We start from the raw sequence: 14,286 nt of genomic DNA on the forward strand, positions 1-14,286 counted from the left end.
CTCGCCGAGCCTCGAGCAGGCGCAAATAGCGCGGGTGCATAGCTTGCGTCTCAGTTCTGTTATATATATCTTTTTTTTGTGTCTTTTCGTGACGCAGTGGTATCCATCCCCCCCCACACGTGCTTTTGGGAGATGGTCACCCAGTGGGAGAGGTACTTGGAGCCGTAGGTCTGTTCTCCCCGTCACCGAGCGGGGATCTCTTACAGGTTTTCCACTTCCAAATCGCCTCCAGCAGATAGGGTACTGATTCGGATAGATTATTGATTCGGGGGCTCGCCGTGGGGAATCAGTCTGGGAAGGGAAGTGAAAACATTTGGTAGAGACGCTGAAAACAAAAAAAAAAAGTAAATAAATAAGGATGCGCTTGCTTTGGTAGCGGCCGGAGGTTTGTCTCTGCGGCGCCGAGGCAGAGCCCGCTGGATCCGATGGGATCCGGATCGGATGCTGCTGGATCTGCCCAGGCACAGATCCTGAGCGAGACCTCCCGGTGCCTCCTGCGCCGCCGTCAAGGCTTGAAACATTTCGGAGCTGTGCGTCTGAAGCTTTTTTCTATTTTGGACTACGAGTCCGTGTGTTATTTGAGACGAGTTGACAGTGAGAGCCTTCTTTGCATTGCAGGCTGGCTTGGCTAGAAGACCAGCTTTAGCTGAACGTAGAATTAATTTCCTAGACTTTTTTTTTTGAAACTATCATCACTAAACTAACTCCAGATAAGGATTAACTGCCAGTGCTGTTTTCCTCCATTTGAAAATTGGTGGATGGCTGTGCTCAGGAGCCTGTGTTTTGAGTGAGGTCTTTCTGCTGGGTTTAGGGAAATAAAGAAACGCATGGGCCACATTCCAAGGAAGTGAATATTTTGTTTCCACAACTTTTTTTTGCATCCCACTTTTCACTCCTTATAGGTGGAGTTCCATGAGGAAAGGTGTGTTCTTTCCAGGTTTACTTGTTTCACACCATTATTAGGCTGCTCAGTGCATCAGCACTCATATATGGGGGTTTTTTAGGGAGTGTTGGTGATCGTTTAAGTGTATTTTTGACACTTGACTGTGGAATAGCTCCAGTAGAAATAACTGGTTGGTGTATTGTTTGTGATAGATAGATCACAAACAAGAAAAGATACTTGTTTGTGACATCTGAGATGTGATGTCAGATTTTAATTACTAACCATCACTTCAAATTACTCCTGCCTTCCAGGTCCCCTTTTGTTGGAGCTAAATGATGATCTGTGGTCTGATTCTAAGTTAGTATGAAATCGAAATTGACAATTTCTGCAGGTGTTTGGACTTAGGTAAACTATAAATAAAATACATGTATGTGTGCATGTAGTACATGTGAAACCACACTGGTTTTCTGTCCTGTCCTGCTCCCCCAAATTTCTGACTCCTGGTCCATGATGGGATGACCGGGTGTTGGATATTCAGCATTGTAAGCAGAACATTTCTCAAATTTCTAAGGTTGGCAGATGGCATTTTCAGTGCGTTAATGTTGCAGCACTGTGGAAAGCTCTTTGATGCCATTAAGATATTTCAGTGCAGAATATAACATGTTCTGGAACTACAATTTCTAAAATTGTAATTCCTTTATTAAGAAGAAATTAATAGTAAGGAATTTTCTTTGTAGTCTATGGCATAGAGGAGTGGTAGACAACCTAATTGCAGGATCATTATCAAAACTGTTTCATAGTGAGCATTAATTAAGTCAAATTATTAATTTCTTAAGTGTCATTAATTCGTTCTGCAGTGTGGATAGATGTACATGTGAAGATACTTCTTTTTTTAAAGACATGCCCTGTCTGCTCGGGCCCCTCCTCCCATCAGATAAATATTGGGGTGGAATATGGAAATCTGGTTGAATTTGGTATTAAAAAGGTCATGGTATAAACTTCAGAATTTTAAGTTGAAGTTCAGTGGAGTAACTCAAGTTTTCTGTCGCAGGATGTTTTAATGTCCAAAGCAATTAAGGTGTTAGCAGATACTTAGGCTTATAAGAAGAAGGGAACCCATTATTTTTGCTTCCAACTTAGCAAAACACTTTCCAGATAAAGCTGTGAACACAAAAGCTTTTAATAAGGGTGTGTTGTGCATGCTAATAGCATTGGATACCTACATTCCTGGCAATCTCATGTCAATCTCACGGGAGTATGAAGTACATCCCATCTCTGATTATGTACTTGTTTTGTGGACACAGAGCCCCGATAACTTTTAAATCAAGACGGTTCTGTACTTTTATGTGGAAGATGTTCTCAAAGCTGTTGTGCTTTTTTTTTTAATGTTGCCAGGGGGCTTTGAATAATGCTGTGCATTTGGGAAAGAGACTTGAAGAATTAACCTTGCTCTTTAGCTGTGGGTTTTGTACCAATTTATCAGGTACAGCATGTCTGTGCAAGGCAGCTGGTACATCCTAGCACCCTTACATAAAGTTTGCACAGCCTATTGTTGTGCCTCTGCTCTTGACCCAGTGCATCAAGAGTGGCAGATACTTTCTGTAAAGAGTGATCCAAAGCTGTTAACCAGCGGTATGGTTCACTGCTTTGAATGCAGCTATTTTATCCAGCAGTTAGAGTTCCTGCTATTCCGTTTGCTTTTAATAAGTAGATAAATGTGAGGCAACGTTGGAGTGTTGTTGATGCCAGTGCCCAATATAGAGCAGATTTTTTCTTTTCCTTGAGCTTTGTTTAGAAGCTTCATCTGTCTAACACTTCTACTGATTCTGTTCTCGCAGAAAAGCAGTGTTGGAAGAAGAGTGGCTGTTTGAGGAAGACACACACTTGTACTGGGGGGATCCCATTTCCAAGGGGTTTGTCCTGCAGCCCTGGTGGGATAGGTGTTTGTGTGGTCATTCCAGCAGTGGCTTTTCTCGTGGAAAAGGGATTGTTCTTGAAGCAGGCTGTGGAAACACAGCTGGGTGATGCTGCAGTACTCTGAGGTGGATGAATTGCATAACAGTGCTCTTGGTTGATCATATTGAACTCCAGGTGAGGGCTCTTGTCTTAGTATGTCATTGACTGCAGATAGCTAAGGTGATCAATCTGTTCCTTACCTAGTTGGTATGTATTGATTTCTCTCTGCTTTAGAGAGATGAGAGAGAGAATCTGGTGATGCTGTTGCAGTTGCTGGCTTGTGAAGAGAATGTGTTGCAGGATCTCTGCTCTCCTTAGATGCTGAGGTGAGAGGATGTTTATTAGCAAAAAAGTGGGAGGGAAGTCAGCATACCATGACATGCAGGCTTTTCTTGCAGTGGTGTCCCCTGCCCTCTTGAGGGTGATCTGTCTTCAGACCATGGGAAGATTAAAAGTGTTCTTTTCTTAATTTTTTTTCCCGTCTTACAGCTTTTCTTGGGTCAGCTTCATCTCTACATAAAGATACAGCCTGCAGAAATACTGCACATGCCTTTGTGCCTCTCAGTGTATCAATACTATGTCATAATATCACAGACCTTACTGTTCTGACAAGTGTATAATGTTGGGTATTCAGACCTGCACTCTGTAACCCACTGAAATAATTTAGGATTTTTCTGTATAGAATTGAGTGATTTTGGGAGGTTATGGTTTTTTTTTTTCCCTTAAGACTAGATCTCGCTGTGTATGAGTGGTTCTGATTGGATCTTTGTGCAGTCCCTCGCAGCTGTGGTGAGTGGATGTGGTGCGAACCAAGCCCTCTGCTGGCAGCTCTGCTCTGCTGTTAAACACTCACCGGGAGCACTGGCAGGGTAAGGTACTGATCTCAGAGGGAGATCCTTACATCACCTTCACCCCATCCCCATCAGGATCAAATTACTAATCAAAACAAAAAGAAATCCCACGGTATTTAAAAACACAAGTGTGCTTTGCTTCTTCCCACACAAAAATCTGTGCACCTGTCATTTGAATTTGGAGACAGGTGTAAGAAAAAAGGCAGTTACTGGTAGTCGTGATACAAATTGAGGGGTTTTTGTTTGTTTGTTTTTGCTCAAGTTGGATGACTCTAATTGTTTTCAGTTGTCTTTCGGGCTTTGTTAAGTATTTTCTCAAATGCTGCAATTTTTTCTCTGACCTGATGACTTCAAATGTTTAACATAAGCACAGTAAAAAGGTCTGTGTATGGCACTGCTTTCTAACAAAAATGTAATCTGTCTTGAGAATGTTGAACAACTCCTGCATCTCTAATATTTGTTTAGTTGTATTTTCTTTCAGTTTGTGGTTTATGTTTGCTTAGCCTGTAATAAAAGCAGAACTCAGCTAAACATGCATAAAAGGCCAAAAGATGATTGTAGGATATCAAGCTAGCTGACCCTGTTATGTAAGAGCTCCTTCCTTCCCTCTCACAGAAGATTGAGACCCTCTTGCAGATGGTTTTTATTGCACCACCTTGCTGAATCTTGTCTACAGTCTCTTTCTTTCTTCAGTCTCTTCAGTTATTTTTAATTTAAATTACATTTCCTTCTTACTGTCCTTCATATATGTGAGCAGAATTTGAATCTTCTTTCTGAAGTTCACTGTACTAAAATTAAACAAGGGAAGCTCTCTTAGTCTTGGTCTCAGTGCTGTTGTGTGTCCCAGAAGCCTATAATTGGTAACTGTTCTTTCATCACTTTTAAACAGCAGTGACCTTAGTGCACCTGTACTCAGTGAGGCTTTACTTGCACCGTGCAGAGGAATGTTTTTATGCTTTTTCAGCCTGTGTCAAGAATCCTCACTTTACTTACCCTGATACCCCACTTAAGCACAACTATTTTTATCAAGGAAAAAATGAGTGTACTGCTCTGTTTGCAGCAGTAAATAATATTAGTGTTCCAGGGGTTGTATTTTATAAAGACCTTGTATAATTTGTATTTTTATGTTGCTTGATGCATGTTTCCTCTTGAATCTTTAATAAGTCTTTAGTCCAGAACACCCATGGAATGATAAAAAACATGACCTGTGTTCAGCAAACTGCTAATATTGTTCTTTCTACCTTTTTTTTCCCCCCATGTCCCGGGGAAGCTGGAAATAACTGAACCTTTAGGAGCTGATATAGCTCACAGCACAAGTGTGGACTGCTGCTGAAAGGAGTGAACTTTTTGCTGTCACAGATCTTAGTTGGATCTGATACAGATCTGATCTGGTTTACAGAAAGTCTACACCCCCTCAGCTGCAAAATCTTGTACTGCATGTGGTGATTCAGTTCCCTGATCCAATACTTAAGGGTTCTCCTCAGTCTTCTCACTGCACACTGGCATCAATAAAAACGTTTGAGTGTGCAGTACTAATATAAATATATTAATTTGCTTTAAAATTTTATATACACGTGCTACTGTACAAATAATGTGTATAGCACAGAGTAAAACTTCAGTAGGGATATAAAGATGAAATTCACACTTCCTTTTTTTCTCTTTATTAGCATTACAAAAAAGTGTCACACTGCCAGTGGACTGTTTCAGAGCTGGTTAAAGAGGAAGGCTGCAGAATTTATATTCAGATTAACTTTTTTCTCTTTTGGTACTGTACTTGATTAGATGTCAAATGATTTTCATTCTTGAAGGACATTCTTGCAGGGGAGGAGCTTGGCAAGATCAGTATCTTGAAGTAATTTTAAACCACTGTACTACATCTTCTATTGAATTCTTCAGATTTTTTCCTAAAGCCTCATATAATACTCATTCATGAGCAACCCCAAACCCATTTTCACCACTTCTTGGTATAGATAATAGCAATCACACTATGGTCATTGGTCTCAATTAAGAATTTTTTTAATTAATTGACTTCAAATCATTTGCCTTTCAGAGTTTTGGGAGCTATCCAGTTTTTGCAGTTTAAATCCAGTGTGATCTTTGATTTATTTCTGCACTTCACCCTACTGATTATACCTGACAAACTTACTGACATTTCATTTATGCATAAAAAATAACCTTGGATGTATTGTGCCTTGTAAACGTGACTGATTTAAGGATGAGGTGACAAAAAGAGTAAAGAAATCCTAAAAAAAATTAAAGTTCCATTTTAATAAGAGGGGATATCTCTTGCATCTGCATTTTGTTAGTTAACTTCCCTTCTTTGAATCCACTGCTCCTACTTCAGATGATTAAGTTGTTTGGGTTTTTTTTTAAATTCAAAGAAAGTAGCTGTGTCTGTTTCAGCTGTGAAGGAACTATGATGCTACTCAACTTGGTCTATCAGTCTGCATGACAGAGACTCCTGAGACTGTTCTGAGTAATACTGCTTTTGAACTGTAAGCAGTTTGGCAACTTTGGCTGAAATGTGGTGCTGTGCCAGTGAGTGCTTTTCTGTGTGAACATACCAGCCTGCTCACTTCTGGCTCAGGGCTGTGCTGTAGCTGCATTCACCGCTTCAGAAAATTACATTAAAAATTCAGGTGGTACTTTAAATGATTTTTTTTAGGGTTTTTTTTTTTTTTTTAGGGTTACTTCAATGGGCTTTTTAGTCTGTGGTAAGCCAACAGGTAAAATGTAATTTTTCAGGAACTTGCTATGTTGGAGTTAGGCTTCTTAAAGAAATGGGATGTTTTATTAGGGTTTTACTATTGCTGCGTAGAGTCATTTGCTCCTGTTTCCTACTTCTTGAATAGAAAGTGCACCATGTTTTTCAGAAGTAGATGAAAACCCAAAGCTGACAAGAGCGAGAATGCCTCAAATTAACCTTCATTTTGGGGTGGAGAATAGATGACTTGTGTGCTGGTTTTGGCTGAGGTAGAGTTTATTTCCTTCCCAGTAGCTGGTGTGAAGTTCTGTTTTGGATCTGTGCTGGGCACAGGGTTGGTAATTCAGAAATGTTTTTCTTTTTGCTGGGCATGACCTGCACAGAGCCAAGGCCTTTCCTGCTCCTCCTGTGGCCACGCTGGTGAGGAGGCTGGGGGTGCATGGGAGGGGACACAACCAGGACAGTGACCCAGATTGATCCAAGGGATGTTCCAGGCCATGTGACATCGTTCTCAGTATAAAAAGCGGGAGGAGAAGGAGGAAGGGGACATTGGGAGCGATGGTGTTTCTCTTCCCAAGTCACTCTGGTGTCATGGGACCCTGCTCTCCTGGAGGGCGCTGCCCAGCCATGGGAAGCGGGGCATTAATTCCTTGTTTTGCTTTGCTTCTGTGTGTGTGGCTTTTGCTTTCACTGTTGAACTGTCTTCACCTCAACCTGTGAATTTTTACTCTTCATTTCTCTCCCCAGTCCTGCTGGTGGAGGAATGAGTGAGTGGCTGCTTGAGGCTGGGCTGCTGGAGTTAAACTATGATGACTTGGAAATCTGATGTGTCCAAAACAACTTCTTGACAAGACTGAAATGGATTCTCTTTTGTACTTAATAGCAGAACATTGTATTTCTTGGACTACACTTGAATATGCTAAACTTCTCTTCAGGAGGCTTCCTAATTGGATTTACTTCAGCTCTTATGCAATCAAGTGCTGCATCTGCTTCATCCTGGGGTGTATCAGGCTTCTGTGTTTCAGATACTCATGTGAAAACTGCCCATGTTCAGAGCCTGGATCCACTTCTCCTGTGAAGTGTGGTTACTCCTTCCAGGACAATGGATATCCAAAGGAATATTGCAGTCAGTGCACAGTAAGGAATAATTACTTCCGTAGATCATTCAGAGTGCAGTGGTGGTTCTGGGAAGGGTCGTAACATCAGTGCAGAAATGAAGGTGCATTCTTGAGGTGTGAAGAAGATTCTTTCCCTTAAACTTAAGGGTTTGGTTGCCCCTACACTTGTGCAGGAATTCATACTTCCTGCAGCTTTCTGTTAACCAGAACTGGAGAGACTGGAAAAGGAAATTTGGGCTTTTTTTGGGGGGGAAGTTTGGTTTTTTGGCAGGAAGGCCTTATTTTAGCTACAAAATTTCTGGGAGTGCAGTTCATAAGCATTTGGGTTTTCCACACTGCAAAGCTACTGAACAAAGGCATTTTCTTGATTGTTTCTAATTTTCATGATCAGCTTGCCCAGAATTTTCACACCTTCCTGTGCTTAGCAGGGATGTATGAATCGAGATGTAAAGATGTGGGGAAGTTTTCTTTGTTTTGCAGAGTGCTCTCATTCTTTAATTAATGTTTATGCTAGGGGGGGAAAGCAAATATTATTTATATTTCTGGTAGGATACTGGTCTTGCATACCTGTACATGTCGACAAAACTTTGCTGCTTTATCCCATGTCAAAACTGCTTCAGAGGGATGTAGCCTTCATGTAATAAGCTTAGAGTTTTGTCAAGAAAACTGTGTTCAAGTAAGACATTAAAGTAGTGCTAATCTTCATAAATAAATCTCTTTATTTGTAAGTATACCACCTTGAAAGAAAGGCAATTGATTTCAGCTTAGTTGTAAATCCTGAGTAAGTTTCCTGATTAAGTCTTGCTAACTTAGTTAATACATCATACTACATGGAAGAGCTGGGGGATGAGTGGATGATTATCCCTTTAAAATAATTAAAGTAAAAATGGCTTTTTAAATCATTATATATACAATATATATGTGCACGCACATAAAAAACCACACTGTTTAGTGTTTCTCTATTAAAAGCAGTGTGCAAGACAGAAATACAAGCTGATGGCAGAGACACATAGCTAATCCTTCAGCTGACATGTTAATTGCAACTATAAATTTCTTCTGTTTAAAATTGCTCTGCTGCAATCACAGTACAACACTCTTTAATTTCAGCTTAAGATAACATTTATGTTCAGTGTTTGATGCAATCTCTTTTAAAATCTCTGGAAGTGGATGCCAAAGGCATTTGCTACTATATTTTAAATGTATAATTGTAGAGAAAGTAATATAGTCAAAGCACTTAAGTTTTGGTCTCTTGGCTGCAAACCTACAAAGGATTTCCTTTGATTGAGGTGAGTAACCAGTGATTGTAAGCTGTTTATGTTTGAATCCATGGAATCCTGAGGTTTAAGAACTGACTGTGTTTCATCTGGGCAATTTATCTCCTGCTGTTCTAGGTAACTTCTGGATGCCATTTAATGGCTTGGTAGGCTTTTTAAAGTTATGAATGTAAAGACACTGGAGTGGGAATTATGGCAAATTTGCTAATAGAATTTATAATTCATTCCTGTTTCATAACCAAGTAGTAAAATACCTAATATGACTGCTGAAATTTCTGAACTGCTGTCAACAGCAATGACTAGTCATTGTTCCCTGATAGTATTCATTTTTTGAGTTAGTTCTTTGAAGAAAGTGCTAAGAAGGTGTTAGGCAGACTTAGATGTCTTGAACATGTCTTTGTGCCATGTTTTCTTTTCTGTGTGTTACCTGACTGGGTTTTCTTCCCCCCTGGGAGCAATGATGATCAGACAAGCTTTCCATTAACTCCTGAAAAACCTGAGCATCTGAATCTTTTTCATTAGCATGGTTAACTGTTTTTAATAATAAATAATCAGAAATCTGTCAGTTGCTCCAGGTGTTCTGTGGAAGATACTGGCTTTCTGAGTAGCAGTTTCTAAGTGAGGGGTAGCCCTGTCTTAATTACCAAAGATTCAGATTGTTACGTCTGTTTTAGAATTTACACTTTCATTGCTTTCATCAGTATGAGGCCAGTTACAAGGCATTAGTTGAGAGTTGTTCTTAGCTTCCATACCAGACACCATCCTTCTTCCAGCAGAGCAGGACTAGTTTACAAAATACTGACCAGTCAGGTTGTTTTTTAAGAGAACGTTCCATAGAGTGAGATTTTTTTAAAAGTTATTACCAGTGGTACTTCCTCCCTTTGGAGTTGTTTGTTTCCCTTACAGGAATAAAAACCACTTGAAAACTGTCAGACTTGGCAGAGCTGTTTTCCAAGTTTAGTGTTAAAAACTCACTGTGATTTGTAGTTTACAAGCAAAGTTAGAAATAGTATCCCTCTTGAGAAGTGGTTTCCTGAAAAAATGGTTACAGACAGTACTGGGTGTCGCTAGCCTGGGTCAAAGACTGGTGAAAACTTCTATTCCCTCCTGTGTATTTAAGTATTTCACTACCTGGAATCTCAGGCAACCAAATTCAAGGCTTTTCTTGATAAAGGACTTATCATAAGACTGACTGGTGTCCCTGGGCAACAATATGATTAAAACCATTCAGTGGAGCTTTAGGTGTTTTGGAAAGGAAGCTCAGTCCTCTTGATCTCTTTTACAACTGTGGATAAAGCAGTAAGAGATAAAAACAGCTTATCAAACTGACTTGTAGACAAAAACTGGGAATTTTATGATTACAAACATTAACATGCTGCAAAAGTAATGTTTAAAGAACAGATGCATTTGGTACGGCTTGGTGTCCTTCAGGCAGCATTTAATACCTAGCTTATTATTTATTCTTTATCAAACAGCATCACACTTGTACCAGTACAGACTGTTTTCAAAAGTTCTGTTATATAAGAGGTAAACACCATAGCAGCAGGATTATTCTATTATTCATAGTTATTCTATGCATGAAATACATTTAGCACTTCTAAAGTCTTTTATTCAGCTCCTTGGAAGTGTCACAGGTGGTGGGAGCTGGAGTCCAAAAGTTCATTTGCTCTTTGAAGGAAAAGATCTTTGGTAGTGTTTAAAAATCCTTTGAAGTGTTACCATCATTTGAGGCAAAATGTCTAGTAATTCTTATGTAACTTGGTAGCTTTCTTATTCTGTCATTTTTACTATGTCTGTGCTCTGGCTAAAGTATCCTTTAATTAGGAAAGAAAAAAAAGCAAAGCAAATGTTTATGAGCTCTTTATTCATGTATGTTTTGAACTGTGTTAATTTTGAAAAAAATAGGTTTTGTAGCCATAGTCTTAATAGTGTGCAGGACTGGAGTTGGGATATATGGGAGTATAATCTCTCCAAATAATGGTTCTTCCTCTGAGACAGATGGCCTGCTGCATCTGGATCAATACATTTTACTACTTCTTCCCTTCCACAAAATAAGGAGCATCTTAAAATGGCAATGCCTACAAAATTAACCTTTGGGAGATGGAAACAAGAAATGGTGGTTGTAAGGGCTAGTGAACAGGTTGCAGTAGAGCTGTGAGCAACAGTGAAGGACTGCAGAAGATGTATGAGCACAGAATTGTTCTGTCACTACTCTTTGGGCAAAGATGGTTCTCAGGGTAGCTTCCTTTATTTTTTTTTCTGTTCTCAGTAAGCATGAGAGAACTTACTGAGCTCATTATCAGAATATAGGTATGTAATCAGAATAAAGTATGTATCAGGATATAGTATCAGAATTTGGAATGCAGGTACAAAGCAGTTTTAAGCAGCTTGATTTGATGTAGTGGAAGGCCATTTTTATATTTCTTTGCAGAAGCTGCAGCTTGAAAAGATTAGGCTCTTGATTTTTAGCATTATGATAATATAAACTGTTGAAACCAGCTTCAGTGCTGCGTCCTGCCAAGATGAGAAGAAGCTGCTGTTGTGAAGCCTTTCTAGAGAGATTGTGTGAGAAGAGCCTCATATTACATGGCATGTGCTAAATCTGTAACTGGCCAAACTTGAGGAATGGGAAAAGCAGTTAAATGCTGTAGTCTGAGGTGCTTCTCTGGCCTCCTGTTTTTGCACAGGACTAATAGCAGTGGGAAGGATTAGCTAAAGAAGTCAAGGACTACTCGGAACACACCAAATCAGGCAGTTCACAGTGACAGCAGTCTGCCTGGAGATCCAGAAAATAGTTTTACGTACAGACTTGCTGGTGGTCCTGCCCTTTACTTGTGGCTTCCAAGTTGTGATTCTTGAAAAGAAACAAGACTTCATGTGTGTTTATTCTGGTATTACCTCATACAGTGCAACATAGCCCAACTATGTTGCCATTAAGATGGGATTTGGATAACTTCACCACAAAAAAAAAAAAAAAAATACGCTGCATGACATACACCACTATTAAGAACTCTTAAATAAAGCAATTTTCACCGAACTTTTTGATTCATCAGTGTATTACAGGCTGTTTGTGAAAAATCTCAGATCTCCTCTACCAGAATATCAAGTATTTTCTCATTACTAATCTATGTCTAGTAGATGTGGAGGCTATTCACAGTTTGTCACAAATAACTTATTGTTATGATCCAACACTGGAGATGAAATAGTAGATTATCTGTGTAGGAGCAGAAATTAACTGTTTCTTGTGTGAAGTCCTGTCAGTGTGTGATAGAATTGTCAGCTTGTAAATATACCTTATTTTTCCCTTAACAATGCAAATGAACACCATGACTATTTTTGGATTAATCATTTTGTTTTAAGAATTGCGTTAATAAGGTTGTTTATGGTCTGAAATGCTAAGTCCCCTTTTCTTTCCCCTTCTATTACACCCCCTCCAAATCCACAGTGTGTTAGTGTTTTTTACTGTTTATGAAGATCTTATCGTGCATGTATTGGCTGTTCTAAAATAGTGCTAGGGCAGTTTTTTCCATTCAGTGTCTGACTTGAGTAGAAGCATTGTTTCCTCATGAACACGAGCATGAAAAATACTACGCCTGCTTGATTTACAGCTGAGACCACAGTGGTTCTTTCTTAATATCGCCTTAGAGGGCTGAACTTGGAGCCTTCTGGAGTGAAATTCCATTGTGCCCACACTCTGTAATATCTGTTCTCAGTGCTGCTTTATTGGGCACCCACCAGCACTGATAACCAGGAATAACCTTTCAGTTATTACATTTTGCTTGTGCCTCAAAATGTTTTCCTAAGAAATATTGCACGGTGTGGAGAGACGAGACATACAGAACAAAACTTGCCTGTGTTCACAGTGTGCAGTGTCTTGGAGCTGATCTGGTAACTGATAACTCAGAATACCATTTGTGACCCATTATCTGTCTCCTCCCCAGAACACAGCAGGCTGAGCTGTGGGCTTGTTTGAGCACTACAGGAAAATGTGTAGCTGCCACATGGTGGTTGAGGTTTTGGGATGACATTTGGGGGTCACATTGGTGATGTGTGCAGGTTTTACCAATACTTTGCCTGCCATGCTCACATGATTAAGTATGTGATCCTTTCTTAGACCAGATACAAAGATATTTCTCCACCTTCTTACCAAACCTGAACTTGCAGCAAACTCCAAGCTTGTTAAAAAAAAAAAAGGCATTAACCACTTTATTCACATTTCACTGTTTTAAGATATGAAGATAAAGATTCCTCCTACCCTTCCTTGATCCTTCCTGACCAGTCTTCTCAGAGAACAATTTTGTTATTTCTTATTACAGACATGATGCGTGTTGTTGTAATAGCGGAAGATGTTATCTAATGTTGGCAAGTTTTTTTGGCCAAAGCTTAAAAATTGTTTAGATAATTTGAATGTGACTCCTTTATGTAATGGTTTAAAATAGAGTTTGTTCCAAGTATAATGTGGTGGTTTTCTGTGAGGAATAAGAATGGGTTTTATATGAACAAGTAATAAGTGGTTGTACTGTCTCATGCTTGATTGGAGGTTCTGGCACGGTTATGAACATGTTTATAATCTGCCCCTTGTTTTAATGCATCTTTTTTCTCTGTGTTTCCTCCCCACATATGAAAGAAGTCATAAAGGGGTATATTAATGCTTAGAGGGATTTTTACATTTTATTCTGCACTTCTAAGCTATTGGTGCAGGGTAGGTGGTCAGCTCATCCTCTTCTGGCATGAACCTCAGGCTTGAGTAGGAGACATTTTCTTAGTTCTGGTTCAGGCAGGTCAGCATTTCTGAAATGTAGCAGCATTGTAATTCTCTTTTTGGTCCTCGCTGTTCTTCTTACCACTCCAAATGATTACATGCCACTACTTGATTTGGCTTGAGTGCCTGAATACAAATAATCAGCAATCAATAGATTCATCTGGTCAAAGGCTGTGCAAATCTCCCAAGAATTACAGCCCATTAGTTCTACCCAGGAAAGCTGCAGTTCAGCAAACTGGGTAACTCCTGGTCAGGTTTCTATTTGTCCTCTGTTTAGTGTATATAATACAGTATATAATACATATACACACACACACACGAAAAAATATTTTATATATATAAAATACATAAGGTGTCTTTTTTTAAATTGTAATCCCTTCTGGAGGCAATATAATATACACTTTAAGAGAGTAAACTGTTAAAGGTGATGATCTGGAAACTGATCATGATTCTGCATAACAGCAGAAGGCTTGTGCCTTACAGGATCACCAGATGTGTTGCAGGTGTATCTGTTTCTATGAGAATTTAATAATTCCACATCAGTGGGAGAAGCACTGGCATGAGTCTGTGCTACTGACCTTTGGATAAGGTTGACATAATCTGTTTTTAAAAATCTGGTTTGTATACTTACTGCTGATAATAAGAGCTTATGGATGTCACCGTTCATAACAGAAAAAGAAATATTTCCTCTGAACCCTGTGCTGAGGATGTATCTGGTACTAATATATCAAGAGTAGA

At 39.4% G+C, this 14,286-nt stretch overlaps 1 protein-coding gene across 1 annotated transcript in view; it reads left to right on the plus strand.

Moving 5' to 3' along the window:
• Nucleotides 1-425: 425 nt before the first annotated feature.
• The window catches only part of SLC12A2 (solute carrier family 12 member 2), a 52,569-nt gene continuing 38,708 nt past the window's right edge, over nt 426-14,286 (plus strand). The window contains exon 1 of the mRNA XM_005429516.2: nt 426-569. Within this exon, the coding sequence (XP_005429573.1) occupies nt 426-569 (144 nt within the window). The remainder of the gene's footprint in view (nt 570-14,286) is intronic.

Source organism: Geospiza fortis, unplaced genomic scaffold, assembly GCF_000277835.1.
Source record: "Geospiza fortis unplaced genomic scaffold, GeoFor_1.0 scaffold1199, whole genome shotgun sequence".
In the NCBI taxonomy this organism is placed as follows: Eukaryota; Metazoa; Chordata; class Aves; order Passeriformes; family Thraupidae; genus Geospiza; species Geospiza fortis.